Raw genomic sequence first — 18,399 nt, forward strand, 5'->3', positions numbered from 1 at the left:
GTTGTTTGTGTGTGTCTGTAAGTTGTTGTTTGTATGTGTATGTTTGTATTTGGTGTGAAAAAATAAATTACAAAAATAAAAAGGAAAGTGACTTGGCTACTATGGTGCTGAATTGTTTTTCTCCAGATTGAAACCATCAGTGTTTCTAGGCTTCATACAATCATACAACCAGGTCACAGACAAGCATATACTGTAGTGTTAGAGATGGGAGATGATGTGATTCAGAGGTAAGAACTAAGCATGGCACAGCCTGTGACTGTGGCTGCACTTCTAGCCCCTGCCCATGGTCATGAGGAGCGAGCGCTCTTTCAGAAGTCACACGAGCCGGTCTCGTTAACATCTTCAGAGGCTAACACAGAGGGCAACCATGACTCAAAAAGGCACGAGGAAGGTAACTACACTTAGGGCAGGTTTCCCAGTAGACTAAAGAGGGATTTTCAGTAGAGATTATCCATTCAACTTTTTATAATCAGAACTAGGCTTAGTAAACTGTGTCCGGTTGTAACGGCTTTCCTCTTCCTCTTCATCCGAAGAGGAGGAGCATGGATTGAACCAAGACGCAGCGTTGTGATAAGACATGATATTTAATAAACAAAACAGAAAACACGACGAACACTTGAATAATTACAAAACAATAAACGATGTAGACAGACCTGGACGACGAACTTACATGAAACACGAAGAACGCATGAACAGGAAAAATGACTACATAAAACGAACGAACAAACAAAACCGAAAACAGTCCCGTGTGGCGTAACATACACAGACACTGACACAGGAGACAACCACCCACCTTTCAATGTGAAAACACCTACCTTAATATGGCTCTCAATCAGAGGAAATGAAAACCACCTGCCTCTAATTGAGAGCCATATCAGGTCACCCTTTAACCAACATAGAAACACATAACATAGACTACCCACCCAAACTCACGCCCTGACCGTCAAACACATACAAAATAACAGAAAACCGGTCAGGAACGTGACACCGGTAAACCGGTCCATAAGCTTTGCGGGTGTAGACGAATATGAAGACATGAGGGATAGCATCAATATGCATGAAGAAGAATACGATAATATTGCCAACAATGTATTTTAGTGAGAGACAGGGTCAGCACATTTCATGCTGTACATTCAGAATAGATAATTGTTCTTATCATCAGAGCAAGTGCAACCTTGTCCTTGCTTGTTAACGTTTCAGCTGACACTGTAATATAATATAGATGCATGTCACATCACGCACGACGACGTCAAACACCCACTTCACCAAGCGGCCACAGCTTCCCATGTGACTGCATGTGGATCTCACTAATCATTCAATACGAGAAATTACCCATGTAGAATTTCAGCAGCAGCGCCTTAGCTCAGAGTCTCTCTGTGTGTGTGTGTGTGTGTGTGTGTGTGTGTGTGTGTGTGTGTGTGTGTGTGTGTGTGTGTGTGTGTGTGTGTGTGTGTGTGTGTGTGTGTGCGTGCGTGCGTGCGTGCGTGCGTGCGTGCGTGCGTGCGTGCGTGCGTGCGTGCGTGCGTGCGTGCGTGCGTGCGTGCGTGTGTGTGTGTGTGTGATCATCTTATGGAACTTGCTGTGCCTATGATACTCCAGTAATGAGAAGGATGACATATCTATATGTTGCTATAGTGAAACCTTTCAAAGTCTGTGTGTGTGTGTCTGTGTGTGTGTGTGTGTTCATGCCTGTGTGTGCATGCATGCATTTGTAAGTTTGTGCCTGTGTATGCTGTGTGCATGTGTGAGCGTACGTGAATGTGTTTGTGCCTGTGTGCCTGCCTACATACGTGTGTGTGCATGTTTGTGTGATGGGTGAGGGGGTGCGTGAGGAGCCAATTAGAGAGGACATTGCGTTGGTGATCTAACAGGTAAACAGCTAACACGTTGCTATTAAAAATGTGAGAAATCATGCTTCAATTACTAAGGAGCAGGGATATGACATTAGTGATGGGTATTCAGAGTCTTTTCGGTGAGCCAGATCTTTTGGCTCAGCTCACCTAAATGAGGCGTTCATTTGGCTCCCAAACAGCTCTTGGTTCAGTGGTGCTTAAAATGTGATGAAAAGACATGAAAAATAGCACATTTCTAATGTAAAGTCTAAAGGGTTGCCTACCATTATGTCAGATCATGAAATTTGAGTTCAAATACTACATTTCACCTGACAAAATTTTGCGTGGACCAGAATGAGGCTCTCTCCCCACTACGTATTGTTCCTGCAGTGAGGACTTACCATCTTCAGATAATGTTTTTATAATGTTTCTACAGATCATCATTTTCTGGTGCTCAAAAATCAGTAGCAGTAGTATACAAATCAGGGACTCAAATCAGGGATTGAACGGCTCTCTCTCTCGATTCGGTTCCCTACGTTCTCCAAAAGATATCTGGTCAAAAAGAGCTGTTTGTTCGCGAATGATTCATCACTGTAAGACGTCATCCAGGGCTCTGACACAATTCATCCTGATTCGCCCTGATAGGTGTTGTTTATGACCCATTTAAAGAAGCATAGCACTAACTCTGACAGAGAGGACGGAGACAAGGCTAAGCACACACAGAAACATTATACCACATGCAGGCAAGCATACGCACACACCCAGATGGACTTACTCACGTACTCTCTCACACACACACACACACACACACACCAATGCATGGTACTCTCACACATATACACACACACGCACACGCACACACACACATGGACTTACTCACATACTCTCACACACACACACACACACACACACACACACACACACACACACACACACACACACACACACACACACACACACACACACACACACACACACACACACACACACACACACACACACACACACACACACACCCATGCATGGTACTCTCACACACACACATGCACACACACACACACACACACACACACACATACACACAACATCCTACAGTAGTGTACATGGTACATGCCTCTGTGTGGCTGCTTGTCCAGTGAGGTATTATGAGTATGTTTTTCACTCAGAGATTAATCCACCCTTGACATTTTACACCATGTTAGCCAGAGATCCCAAGGGACAGCCTGAGAAGAGAGCCTTTAGTTATATCCATTATAGACATGAACCATACCCCTGTACTGTACAAGCAAATGCCTTGGGAGCTGAGCTCTGTAGATTCTTATTTCTCCCCTCCACTCGAAAATGTTGCACCTCTTTAGGTTCTCTGTAGAGCAGATACGGTATAATGTGGAATTGTGCTGATCTTCAATCGTGGGAAATTACTGTGTAGCCTATTCTGCAAATGAACATAACGCCACATTGTACAGCACCTTTTCTCTAAGTCTATTTCAGTTATTTGCTGCAAGAATGGTAATGTGTGTGTGATCTAGATCATAGGCTACAGTAGCATAAATCACGTCTGCGCACAGAGAAACTGTGCTATCTGTTTTTGAGGCTTTCAATAAAAAGTGCTCCACGTGATATTTAAGAGAGCAAACCCCATCCAGCTATTTCGATTAATTCAGTGCATTTTGGCCGGATATCGATAGAATAAAATGCCACTTCAAGTTCTTTGAAGAGTGATCTAGCTGCGCCAAACCATTCGCTTTTTCCTTGCTGGTCTGGGGAGCAACACAAGATGGGAAAGCTCTCCAATCTCCGCGTGCTCAGTGGGACGCTCGACTGAACAGCGACAGTGCTGAAGATAACGCTGTCTGCCGCTGTGCCCTCTGCCACTGTCCGTGGTCCTGAAGTCAAATGCGTCCCCTCTCACTCACAAGGGCGATGTAAAGCGCCGCTGTTCTGCACGCTCCTCTTCACAAAATTGGCGGTATAGGCGGAGGACTTGAATCGGGGCTTTTTCGCTTCAGCTTATTCAACTAACGAGCATCAAGCTATGATTGGTAGGCTACCATGTTCTCTGCTTCTTCCCGGAGAGTGCGCACGGAAAAGTGTGGACAAATAAAATATCTTTAGTAGGCGAAACATTTAACTTTTACTGGAGATGCTGGGTTTAAACTTATTTTCTTTTAGTTATTTTTTCTCTTCTTAAAGGTGTATCTTCCAGAGTTTGGGTCTATTATTCCAATTGCACTCGCTGCTGGATGTATGTTACAATACATAATTATGTTTTTGATCTACCTGCAGCATTTGGAAGTTGATTGAAATTACTCTCACTGCCGTGGAGGACTATGAGTAGCCTATTGGCAACAATAGAAGGCAAAATAATTTCGTTAAAAAAAATTCAAGGCTTCTTTTTCACACATCAACTACCTATTGTTATCTTTATCTACGGGAAATAAGGGATCGTCTGAGTCATGTATCAGATTGATTTGTGTGTGCATATCACATCGCTCGCGCTGCTCCGAAGTCACCCGTACTGAAAATGGTGTCGTTTCTAACTGCTTTTACGTACAACAACAGCAACTGAAGGGGGATTCTATTTTTATCTGGAGCCTGTTGGTTTTATCCAATGGTCAATCTGGAAGTTATCCTGTGTTTAATCCATTCTACTGGGTTTGGATCTCTGTTGATCCTGACTCCAACTAGTGGAACCGAACATTTCAACGCGGTGAGTCTATAATGCCCAATGTATTCACTGTAAAACTCATCCTAAAACCTCATGTCTTTTTTCATTGTAAACACATCTTGTTTTTATTGGGGGGTTCTCTTACTTAAAATACTGACATTCTGCAATGTATGTAAGAAATGTAATAATAGACAGAACATTATCCAGTGTTAAATCAACACTTGTACATTGTCTATATGGGTCCACACTTTTCAGTGTTAAATTAACAGTGTGATAAGCATTATTTTCATATTTCCCAGAGTGCCATGCCTTTCAGTGAATTGTAAAGCTACAAACCTTGACTGTATTTGTTAATGACAGACATGATTGTTGCATTCATCAAATTAAATTTCCTGGCCTTCATCAAATGAGATCCTATGCAAATATGTTATCATAAGACGTAATTAACACACTGAAACACTTTTTTCATAAGATCTTATTTTGAGGGCCGTATTTTTACCTAATCCAGTGGCCTGAAATTCATGGTTTTCATGCTACATCAGGCCTGCAAATCACATTATGCTGGCTTGGAAAGTGATGTGTAATTCCTATTGGAATACAGCCAGAGTGGGGATATTCAACATTATGAATCTTTATTCACCCACAACCTGCATTTAGAAAGACTGCCAATCCGGCCCATTTAAAATGACTAAACCCAAAATCAAAACTGTGTAGAAAGTATAACAGACCTACATTCATACAGTTTCAGTGGGGCCCTCTGAACCTCATTGAAGATCAAATGCAGCACCCAGAGAAAAATGAATTAAACCATCTAAACTGGAACAACCATTTCAGTAACGGGTAACATATTTTTTCTCTACCCCATGGCAAAAACTGTGGAATTGCAGGAAATTAGCTTTAAAACTTCAACATTTTCTCTTACCCTCATGACAAAAAGTGTAGAAATGCAAATTTTTCTCTCTGCACCATGGCAAAATGTATTGAAATACAGTAAGTTAGTTTATTTCCCCTCAAAAACGGTGGGTGGGCCCCTGGAGGTCGGTGCCCCGGGGCCCCAAATGCGGTAGTCTGGCCCTATGGTGCAATAAATCCAGCTAACAGATTGGATTAGATGAGAAATATGTTTGTTATTTATTTTTGAGTAGCATAATATTAATTAACCAATCAATGTACATGCAAAAACATAGATATTGAAATAAACAATTCTAAAAAGCCACCTGCAATAGAGCATGCTGGGAAATATGATAAAGATGAGCATGGTCTTAATTTTACACTGGTTATTAACATCAACACTGGGGTTATTTTACATCAGTGAGTGTTAAATGAATTATGTTAGTGTTAAATTAACACCTGGATCAACACACTGGACCCGTGTTAAATTTAACACTAAGTGTTGAATTAACACTTGAGAATTTGCTGTGTTAGATTGTAAATCTTTTCTGGGATTGTGTCCGTTGCTGTGGATACTTCTAACTGAAAATATCCCATTCTATTTGCATGATATCATCAGCATGTTAATTTGGCCTTCGTGCAACACAGACTGGGAATGGAATGGGCAAAGTAAATGCAACTTCGACCCTTTCCTTGACTGCAACAGGAATACCGCGGCGAAGGATGGGCTTTCTCTTTCCAACAACCTGCATTGTCCTCCTCGTCCTCCACGCCACCTTGTCACCAGCCTCCCTCAGTCCCGAGGATTACACCGCGGACGAGGCAGAGCGAACTGCCAACAGCGACAACATAATTTTCGACGATTACCGGGGGAAAGTTTGCGTGGACGACAGTGGCTTTGTTTACAAACTGGGGGAGCGTTTCTTCCCGGGACACTCGAACTGCCCATGCGTGTGCACTGAGGATGGGCCAGTGTGCGACCAGCCGGAGTGCCCCAAGATACACCCTAAGTGCACAAAAGTGGAGCACAATGGATGCTGTCCTGAATGCAAGGAAGTTAAAAACTTTTGTGAATACAGGGGGAAAACTTACAAGATCCTGGAGGAATTTAAGGTAGGGATGTTTGGTGTTTATTGTTTTAATTTGCATGGTCTATTGATCAGTCGTTTGTAATCATTTTAAATGTTCAATTCTCATTTGGATGCAATTGCATTTGTACCACAATACACACTATAAGCAGTGTTGCTTAATTAGGTAGGCAGAATGAGCTAAGTGTGACAATTGAATGTGATCAAAACAATGTAGCAGTGTTGACTGGATAGTCATTCCACTCAAAACATCATGATTTTGTTTTCCCCCCAATGTTCTCTGCTCGTCAGAGAATCGACACAGCAAATTCTCCATTGTTAAAGAAAGTCTAAATTAACAGTGTTCAATCAACCATGAAAGGATTGAGTCTATGGACCTATATAGACACCGCGACAGTGTTAAATTAACACACTCCTTAGTGTGTTATTCAAATATTTCCCAGAGTGCCTTGCCTTTCGAGTAAATTGTAGAGTTACTGTATTTATTAGTGACAGATACATATTTGTTGCATTCATCCATTTACAGTCCTATGGACTTCACCAAGTGACATCCTAAGTGGATATGTTATCTTTCAAAATATATATTTAACACAATATCATACGTATTTCTTAAGACCTTATTTTGAGGGCCTAGCTTCACCCTAGTACAATGGCCTGAAAGTCATACACATCTCATTATCATATTACCCAGCATTCGATATTGCAAACATTTATAAAAAACAGAATTATTTCATTAGCTTTGAAACCATGTCTCTGTCACTAACAAATAGTCATGGGTGGTAACTCTACAATTTACTCGAAAGGCAAGGCACTCTGGGAAATATTTAAATAAGACTTTACACTAAGCAGAGTTAACATTTAACACTGTTTCGGTGTAAATATGGGCCCACAGACTCAACATTTTAATTGTTGATTCAACAAGCTTAGTCTTAATTCATTATATTACACTGTAAAAAACATAACTTGTTTTAATGGTAAATTACTGACAAACAGTTACCTGTAAGTTACTGTAAAAAAAAGTACAGCATGTTACTGTACATTATTGTAAAGAAGTGCTTTCTTTACAGTAATGTAGATTTAAACCAAATTTATTGGAATTTACAGTAACATAAGTTACCTTAAAAACAAGTTACAATTTATACAGTGTATAATAATGGCGCCGGAGGGGATGGCTGCCGTTTTACGGGCTCCTAAACAACTGTGCTATTTTGTTAGTTTTTTTCGCATTGTTTGTAACTCATTTTGTACATAATGTTGCTGCTACCGTCTCTTATGACCGAAAAAAGCTTCTGAACATCAGAACAGCAATTACTCACCTAGAACTGGACAAAGAGTTTTTCTTTAATGAGTCCGACGCAAACTATATACTGCTTTGTCAAGACAAGGCCCAAATCCCACCTTTACTCCACACACATACAAAGCATACAAAGCTCTCCCTCACCCCCCATTTTTGCAAATCTGACCATAATTATATCATCCTGATTGCTGCTTACAAGCAAAAACTAAAGCAGGAAGTACCAGTGACTCACGCAATATGGAAGTGGTCAGATGATGCGGATGCTACAGGACTGTTTTGCTAGCACAGACTGGAATATGTTCCGGGATTCATCCAATGGCATTGTGGAGTATACCACCTCAGTCACCGGCTTCATCAATAAGTGCATTGACAACATCGTCCCCACAGTGACCGTACGTACATTTCCCAACCAGAAGCCATGGATTACAGGCAACATCCTCACCGAGCTAAAGGAGCGAACCATCAAACAGGCAAAGCGTCAATACAGGACTAAGATTGAATCCTACTACACCGGCTCTGATGCTTGTCAGATGTGGCAGGACTTGAAAAATATTACGCACTACAAAGGGAAACCCAGCTGCCCAGTGAAACGAGCTGCCCAGTGAAACAAGCCTACCAGACATGCTAAATACTTTTTATGCTCGCTTCAAGGCAAGCAACACTGAAGCATGCATGAGAGCACCAGCTGTTCCGGCTGACCGTGTGATCACGCTCTTCGGAGCGGATGTGAGTGAGACCTTTAAACAGTTCAACATTCACAAAGCCGCAGGGCCAGAGGGATTACCAGGACTATCAGGGATCAAGGTAAGACCCAGATGCAAACTGTCGAAGTAACACTGTTTATTGTAGCAACAGGGGCAGGCAAAGACAGGTCAAGGCAGGCAGGGGTCGAAAATCCAGGGTAAGGCAAAGGTACAGGACGACAGGCGGGTACAGGGTCAGGACAGGCAAAGGTAAAATTACCGGGAGGACTATCAAAGAGATGCTGGGAAACGATAGGAGCTGACAGGAAAAACGCTGGTAAGCTTTAATGAACAAGACGAACCGACAACAAACAGAGACCAACTGGCAAATGTCTTCATTGACATTTTTAACCTGTCCCTGACCGAGTCTGTAATACCTACATGTTTCAAACAGACCACCATAATCCCTGTGCCCAAGAAAGCAAAGGTAACCTGCCTAAATGATTACCGCCCTGTAGCACTCACGTCCGTAGCCATGAAATGCTTTGAAAGGCTGGTCATGGCTCACATCAACACCATCATGCCGGAAACCCTAGACATACTCCAATTCGCATACCGCCCCAGCAGATCCACAGATGACACAATCTCAATCGCACTCCACACTGCCCTTTCCCACCTGGACAAAAGGAACACCTACGTGAGAATGCTATTCATTGACTACAGCATTCAACACCATAGTGTTGCTGTTAATTGACTGTGTCCACATCACCAACAAACTTTCATGGTCCAAACACACCAAGACAGTGTGAAGAGAGCACAACAACACCTTTTCCCCCTCAGGAGTCTGAAAAGATTTGGCATGGGTCCCCAGATCCTCAAAATGTTCTGCAGCTGCACCATCGAGAGCATCCTGACCGGTTGCATCACCGCCTGGTATAGCAACTGCTCGGCATCTCACCGTAAGGCGCTACAGAGGGTAGTGCGTACGGCCTAGGACATCACTGGGGTCAAGCTTCCTGACATCCAGGACCTATATACTAGGTGTTGTCAGAGGAAGGCCCCCAAAATTGTCAAAGACTCCAGTCACCCAAGTCATAGATTGTTCTCTCCTCTACCGCATGGCAAGCAATACCGGAGCGCCAAGTCTAGGACCAAAAGGCTCCTTAACAGCTTCTACCCCCAAGCCATCAGACTACTGAACAATTAGAAATAGCCACCCGGACTATTTCCATTGACCACCCCCTTTGTTTTGACACTGCTGCTACTCGCTGTCTATTATTTATGCATAGTCACTTTACAATTACAATTACCTCGACGTTGACTCGGTACCGGTACCCCCTGTATATAACCTCGTTATTGTTATATTATTTTCTTGTCTTACTTTTTATTTTACTTTTACTTCAGTTTATTTTGTCAATATTTTCTTAACTCTATTTCTTGAACTGCATTGTTGGTTAACACCTGTTGTATTCGGTGCATGTGACAAATACATTTTGATTTGATTTGATAGTCATAGTGCAACATGAACTCATTAACTTATTGCATTATTTGACATCTGTCCTATTTACCTAATACGCCAGATTTTGACTTCAGCAGAAACTTCAAATTGGGATTAGGAGTCATTTGCCAGTCAAAATTATGCCATAATATCCCCAAACTGTTTACATAGCAAGAACCTTGAAATGTTAAGGTTAGGTAAGAACCCTGAAAAGGTTTTAAGGTCCTTTAATTTGGTTTTTCAAAATTCAAAATGATAAATAATTATAACAATAAGCTATCAAGTCAAATTAGGCAAACCAAATGGTCATCTAATCAAAGAAAAGCAAAAACAAAAGCAATCTGTCCATCAGTCAGTCCACAATGTGTCTGTGTCTTTGTGTTGTGGGTGGGGTCTGGGCTGGGCTGGCAGTTGCTGGATGGAGGTGGCAGTTGTGGTTGGTCACTGCTGTGTCCAGGGTTGTTGCTGGTGTTGGGGCCAGGACTGGACTGGAAGTCATGTTGGTGCTGGAACCAGGGTGGAAAACTGGAGACCAGTAAAAAACAGGAACAAGGAACTGGGGCTGGTTCAGGTGCTGGATTGGGATCTGGGTCTGTAGAGGGGAGGAAGGACAACCTGAGGAGCAAGCAAAAACACAAAGGTGCCTTAGACCCAGAGGTCCATGGTGTTACTTTCCTGTGGCCTGATCACCAGGTGAAGGTTTGATCTTTGGTCCCTCCTCTTCGTCTGGTGGTCTGGTGCTGGGACTGGTGCTGGAAACCGGGTACTGAGTTGGTGCTGTAACTGGGCCTGCAGAGGGGAGAAAGGACAACCTGAGGAGGAAGCAGACACACAAGGGAGCCCTAGACCCGGATGTCAATGGTGGCACTCCCCTGGTCCGCTCACTCCGGGTGAAGGTTAGATGTTGGGTCCCTCCTCTGCACCTTTTCCAGTATTCTGGTGCTGTGACTCGGTCTGGTGCTGGAACTGGTGTTGAATCTGCAGAGGGGAGGTTAAAGTTGGGGTTAAGGTTAGAGGAGAGGCTGGGCCTGAACCTGGCGGCAGAGGGAAAGATGTAAATGTGCACGTCTTATGATGCAGAAAATCATGGTATCTTGTATTCAGGCCTACGCCTACTCTGTGGATTAGAAATGGACAAAATGGGATTATATTAGATAATCTGGTCGGCGTCTAGCCTATGTATTTATCCATTCTCCAGGCCAAGATTCTCAAGCGTCTCAAGCATCTTGGCTGTGACAGTGGGGGCGTAACGGATATGGCTGATTAGTAATGACACTTTGTGCTGCACAACTACAGGCACCTCACACTTTATCAATGGGCTTGGAGATTCCCCAAGCACATTCATCAATGGCAAACTGAATGCTTTGAGCCATGGTTGGAGCTGTACCACGCTTGAGGTAGGCTGGCCTACTATACTGGCCTATTATACTGGATAAAATCTACGCATACCCAGGCCTACCTTAAGGCCTGAACTGGGCTGATATATTTATATGATGATTAATCATGGCAATTAGTCGTGTTGGTCGGACATTACATGATGGAAGAGGCTGAAGCACATTGTCAGTGTTGGAGGGGTATGTGTCAGTCGGGTGAGAGCCAGAGAAGATGGCAGAGTCATATATTTATTGTTCTGTAGTTGCCATGGCACCAGCCTAAACAGAGAGCTTAAACAGAGAACTCCTGTAAATGTGTACATATTTAATTATTTGTTATTTGTTTTTTATCAGCTGTTTTGTTTTTGATAACATTGAGTTTTAGTGCATATTTCTGGTGGTTTTTACCCACAGATTTGCAGATAGACTGGCAGGTCAACTATTTTTGGCTTGGTTAGCTAGCCAATTGTTTTTGTTCGAATGATGCATCTGGACACTGTACCAGCTTTTTTGTTTCACCTGGCTGCTGGTTCCTGATCTTTTGAAAACATCAATTTAAGAGTCACCTGAAGCCTGAGAAGAATGTGAGATGCAGTAAATTAATGCAGTGCTGAGGCAGAGGGTTTGTGGTTGGGACGACTGGCTAGTACTCTGAACTGTGTGTGGTGAGCTTTCTGGCACCAAAAGCTGCTGATGCGTTACCCAACTAGGTGCCATACATTGTGAAGGAGGATAAGTCCAGTAGCTACACGACTCATGCTAGTTCCCAGAGTAGCCTTCTACATGATTGTCACCAGACTCTTCATCAACCATCTCCCTGACCATACTTCCTCTGATCAAGCCATGAACTTCCCATCTCTCTCTTTGGAGGATGGACTCAAAGACATGGCCTATTGGTTACCTAACTATAGCTAAACTACTCATGATGATGTATTGCTTGTTTATTTTTTGCTTTTGAATCGCATTAAGATTGTTATGAAAAGTGCTGTAGAAATGTGCTAAATTATTATTATTATTATTTAGTCTTGGTATGGACATGTCTTGTCTATACTGACCAATAGTGATTCTTATCAGTGGCTTGTAAACATTACCTACAGTATACTGTAGCGCTGCTCATTTAATTTTGCTATGAGAGAGTCAGTTGAACCTACAGATTGGAAGAGTAGGATTGAGTCAAGAATAAGTCGATATTCGCTTGCATAGATAGACCCATTTTTCACTCACATACTGTTGCCTATATCCCCCAGCAGTGTTTAATAGAACTCTGTCGGACAATGCAGCAATCATTCTAAGCATGAGAAGGAATTGTACCAACTTTTATCTCAGAACATATCTTAGACCTGTGACAGGAGGAACACCTGGGGGATACACAATGAGCTGAATACAGTACAGTAGCTCTGACATGACAAACATAAACAAAATCATGCAGACATATGCCCTAAATAGTCATGCATATTGGGACTGTAATGCCTTTTTTACTGATGTGAAATAGGAAATGTTATATTAGAAACAGTAGGCTAGCTAGATGAGCAGCTTAATCCCACGGTGCCTCCCTAATCTGCTGTTAGAGCATTGTTTTTCTCTCCCTGTCAATAAAAAACAATATACACTATTTACAGGGTTCATATTTGTTATTATAAACTGGGTGGTTTGAGCCCTGAATGCTGACTGGCTGACAGCTGTGGTATATCAGACCCTATACCACCGGTATGACAAAACATGTGTTTTTACTGCTCTAATTACATTGATAACCAGTCTATAATAGCAATAAGGCACCTCAGGAGGTTGTGGTATATGGTCAATATACCACAGCTAAGGGTTGTGTTGTACATAAGAACAGCCCTTAGCCCTGGTATATATCAAGACTTATTTCTTAATTATAGTGTCAAGAAACATACCAACCCTTATGCAGTATCATATCATTCCTAGTATATCTTGTGTAAATTCCTCCAGTGAAGATGTGTATAGATCAAATCCAATTTTATTTGTCACATGCACCGAATACAACAGGTGTAGACCTTTCCGTGATATGCTCACTTACAAGCCTGTAACCAACAATGCAGTTTTAAGAAAATAATGAAGCTATATACAGGGGGTACTGGTACTGAGTCAATGTGTGTGCTTACAGGTTAGTCGAGGTAAAGTGACTATGCATAGATAATAAACAGCCAGTAGAGGTGTCTAAACAAAGGGGGGGGTCAATGCAAATAGTGCAGGTGGCCATTTGATTAATTGTTCAGCGGTCTTATTGTTTGGGGTTGGATGCTGTTAAGGAGCCTTTTGGACCTAGACTTGGCACTCAGGTACCGCTTGGCGTGCGGTAGCAGAGAGAACAGTCTATGACTTGGGTGACTGGCCTCCCTCTGACAACACGTAGTATATAGGTCCTGGATGATGAACTAGGCCGTACGCACTACCCTCTGCAGCGCCAAGCAGTTGCCATACCAGGTGGTGATGCAACCGGTCAGGATGCTGTCAAGGGTGCAGCTCTAGAACTTTTTGAGGATCTGAGTACCCATGCCAAATCTTTACAGTCTGAGGGGGAAAAGGTGTTGTTGTGGCCTCTTCACGACTTTCTTGGTATGTTTGGACCATGATAGTTTGGTGGTGATGTGGAAACCAAGGAACTTGAAACTCCCGCCCTGCTCCACCTCAGCTCCATCGATGTGAATGGGAGCGTGTTCAGCATTCCTTTTCCTGTAGTCCACGATCATCTCCTTTGTCTTGCTCACGTTGAGGGAGAGGTTGTTGTTGTGGCACCACACTGCCAGGTCTCTGACCTCCTCCCTATAGGCTGTCCAGAGCTGGGTAGGTTACTTTCTAGATGTAATCCATTACAGTTACCTGTCCAAAATTGTAATCAGTAACGTAACTTTCAGATTACCCAAACTCAGTAATGTAATCTGATTACATTCAGTTACTTTCAGATTACTTTCCCCTTAATAGGCATTAGAAGAAGACAAAAATCGGTATGTTACCGATTTTTGGTATGTTATCAATTGAACAACATCTTTTGCAAGATAAATCTATGTTAAAGTTTATATTGCTGGCCATATATATTTTTTATTTAACCTTTATTTAACTAGGCAAGTCTTACTGTAAATTGGACAGTGTAGTTAGATTAACAAGAATTTAAGCTTTTGCCCATATCAGACATGTCTATTTCCCGGGATTTTTGTTTTGTTTCTTACAACCTCATGCTAATCACATTAGCCTATGTTTGCTCAACTATCCCGTTGGGGGCGGACCGATCCTTTAAGAACATATTCTTATTTACAATGACGGCCTACCCCGGCCAAACCCTTGCCTGGACGACGCTAGGCCAATTGTGCACCGCCCTATGGGACTCCCAATAACGGATGGTTGTGATACAGCCTGGAATCAAAAAATGGTATGTAGTGATGCCTCTAGCAATGAGATGCAATGCCTTAAACTACTGCGGAAGCCCAAATATATGAATGTAAAAAATTTGCTTTATGGGTTGGTTATGTAGGCTTCTTCTAACCCATCACTTTCTACCACATATAATGATATGATTAAATGATATCTTTACATTAAAATCTGAATTCCAGTCATTCCAATAAATGTTGTACCCCTTGATCTTCAAGAATAGGACTTTGAAATATGGAAGTCTAGATTAGCCAAATTGTTTTACCTGAGCATAACCCCAAATCTAAGGACTTATTAGCCAGCCCCACTCTGTTGTTTATGATTTTGTTGTCATGGAGGACTGATTGGGCTCAATGATTCAAGTTGAAAAATAAATGCTGCACTCATGGAATGGCCTGCTTTGAGCGCAACTTAAAAGTGGTATTAACATGTGAAAAAATTAATGTCATATGCTGCATTTGCAATAGGCCTATTGTTTACCTTTTTGTTGGTGACACTTTTATCTTGTTTAAAGGGCAAATCCACAGATGAAACAATAACAAAATGGTTGCCCTGCCTCTGTTTTTGGTAAAAAGCTGAGGGGTGGGCCATGAGAAATGAACCACTCTCAGATTAATAGACAGAGCTATCGATGCAAGGACAGACAGTCCATGATATAAAATGTATTGTTTTAACCATGTTATGAGGCTATACAGTGTTTGTTTACATTTACAATGTTTACAAACTTCGGAGAAAAACAAGCTTACAGTTGAAGTCGGAAGTTTACATACACCTTAGCCAAATACATTTAAACACAATTCCTGACATTTAATCCCAGTACAAATTCCCTGTCTTAGGTCAGTTAGGATCACCACTTTATTTTAAGAATGTGAAATCTTGGTTCCAGGAAGATTCCTTTTGGTTTTCCACAGATGGTTTTCCATGGAACTAAAAAGGGTTATCCTATGGGTACAGCCGAATAATTTTCCTTCGAGTTTTGGGTAGTTTCCATTATACTTTAGTATTCATTGTGCTTGCGGTTGCCAATGGCATTAATTTCATTTACATGTAATGTGTCCCCAATCATCAACTTGTGTGATGGTTAGCATTAAATCAAATTATACAAATGTTCCATTTCCGTTCCCCAGCAAACCATGGTCCCTAAAGTTTGATATAAAAGTTAGACAGTAGCTAGGTTTCAATCCAATAGGCAAAATATTTTCATGCAAATATTCTAGAATCTGCATAAAGAAAATATGCACATTTTCCAACCAAAGATGTGTTTCCACCAAATGGACTTGTTGTGGATAAAAATCAGTGCGTGATGACGTAGTACGCACACAAAAATAATGATGTACCGAATAAAAATCTAAAGTTCAATGTGTTTCCATCACTTTTTCAACTACCGATAGTTTTTTCACAAAACTGTTACGTTAAATAGCAAATGTGCATACTCTGGCTTTGGTCTTGGAACCTGCGCACTAGCCAACAGCTAGCAGATACAGTGCGGGTAGGCCGTGCGGGTTAGCTAGTCTACAAAATGAGATTATTATGGATGAGAGCGAGAATATTATTATTTGTCAAATAGCAGTCAAGTATCGCTCGTCATGTCACCAGAATAAGACTCTCAATAGTTATTGGAAAGCAGCATCAAGCTCATCACCGTGTACTTTCACCACCCTGTGAAGTTCATCATAACTTATTTCATCTGTAGCCTAATAAACTGCATGGTTTCCCACGTTGTAGTAGGAGGACCACACACCATATTGTTGCGTGACTTCAAATTTACTTTGTTTCCACCTCCATTTCTCGTATAATTAATTTTACTAACACAAAAAGATCCCACCATGTCGAACTAACAAATTATCTGTCGACATTTATAAAATTATACCGAAACTTCCTGTTTCCATCACAGGTTTTTTTTATATATAAGAAATGACTTTACTTGCATAAAAACTGTGAATGGAAACGTGGTTAGTGGGCACCAAACTGTGTCAGTTTTAGTCTGACAAGCAAACTTTGTCATTTTTGTTTGTAAGAAATCTCATCTCTCGAATAGCTCAGTTCATTGATTTGATTATACTATTTTCCATATTCCACCTTTGTCCTTGATCACATTCTTCAACTCAATTCAATTCAATCACAATGTGACTGCTCACCCCAGTGAAACACCTGCCACTAATTTTAGACTGCATATCATTTACAAGGCTTTTAGATCTCCAAAAAGAGCATGACATTAGCTAATTAGTATGGGGGACTTAAGTAAAGCAGTGTGTTGCTAATAAGGTTGTGAGCGATCAGCCCTTTAAACCTGTGTACTTAATCCATTGTGATCAGTGACTGGGGGCGCGTCCCATGGCACCTTATTCCCTTTATAGTGCATTACTTTTGACCAGGGCCCATAGGGTATTGCACTATAAAGGGAATGGGGTGACATTTGGAACTCAGCCTGGCTGGATCGGTGTTGAGCGGACAAAGCCTCTTAGGCATGTATTGGGATGCAGATCCATGCTCCCCTCAGGGAGAGAGAGGCCTGTAAGTAAAGCCTGCTGGTTTGATGTGAGATCAAGTCCATCAATAGTGCAGCTCACCCTCACATCCCCACTAACCTTGAGTGGCAGGGCCCGGCGAGAGGGAAGGACATTTCACACCTCTTGAAAAACCATTCATTTGTTCCAATTGATTCTCTCAACTGAACAGAGAAATTACAGGGGGAGGCAGACCACAGAGGGGAAACTGTGGATGGTCAATGAAAATCGCCTTTTTCAGATAGTTTAGATAAATAATTGATGTAGCAAAGAATTTCCATTGACCACAGCTTTGAAGCTTTGATCAGATCACTGTTTTGGGGTTGTTGATCAGTGACAGGCATCTGATGACTTGAGGAAGCTATAATCACCACAGTTGTGCCAGAATGAAAGTGCCTATTTATGAAAGTATTAAAGACATGAAAGTATAATTTCTCTTTGAATTACTGTATAAAACGATGACTGCATAGTGCCCAGCAGAGTAAACAAAAAATTGAATGGTGTCGGTAGCTTCTGATCAAAGCCCCAATTAAGAGGATGCTGACAGGGCTGGCTGGTTAACCTTTGGCGTGGGCTGCGGTGGCATTTCCTTGGCCATCGTCCTGGCTCTTTATGCATAGCTCCGCATTTACTGAACACAGCAGGCGGGGAAGGAGTCCAACAGAGATCTATATCTTTAAGACCCACAAGGCAGGTTCAATCTCTTTAAGGTTGGAGATCTCTCTGATATCTCTTCTAAACAAAGAGGCATGCAGACATAGGGACCATTAGAGAAACACTGGGGTTTTGGAACACAAGCAGTATATCTAAGACCCACAAGGCAGGTTTCATCTCTGTAAGGTTGGAGATATCTCTGAGGGTTGATTCACACTACTGTGCCAAGTGCCAGGCCGAGCTAAGCCATGATGCACTGGCCTGGTTAACATAGTTGCATTCAACATAGTTGCTGGAACCGTGCTGGAAAGGACAATGTAGGAAGGATGTATCGGAGCCAGGATGTGAAAAGGGTATTATATTTCTCCTAAACACAGGCCAAGAGAGAAACACTAAAGTTTTGATCTCACAGATCAGACTGTATCACCACCTTGTCCAACATTTTATGTGTCTCATAGTTACTAATTCACTGATCATGGAATAGGGAATGTGATCAATCTTTTGTGCAAGTGTCTCAG

The 18,399-nt window shown here is 41.9% G+C and overlaps 1 protein-coding gene across 1 annotated transcript in view; it reads left to right on the forward strand.

Annotated features, from left to right (window-relative positions):
* Positions 1–6,114: 6,114 nt before the first annotated feature.
* Positions 6,115–18,399, forward strand: part of LOC120063928 (von Willebrand factor C domain-containing protein 2-like) — a 33,624-nt gene continuing 21,339 nt past the window's right edge. Inside the window, exon 1 of the mRNA XM_039014238.1 lies at positions 6,115–6,504. Coding sequence (XP_038870166.1) covers positions 6,115–6,504 — 390 coding nt within the window. The remainder of the gene's footprint in view (positions 6,505–18,399) is intronic.

Source organism: Salvelinus namaycush, chromosome 19 (assembly GCF_016432855.1).
Source record: "Salvelinus namaycush isolate Seneca chromosome 19, SaNama_1.0, whole genome shotgun sequence".
Lineage (NCBI taxonomy): Eukaryota > Metazoa > Chordata > Actinopteri > Salmoniformes > Salmonidae > Salvelinus > Salvelinus namaycush.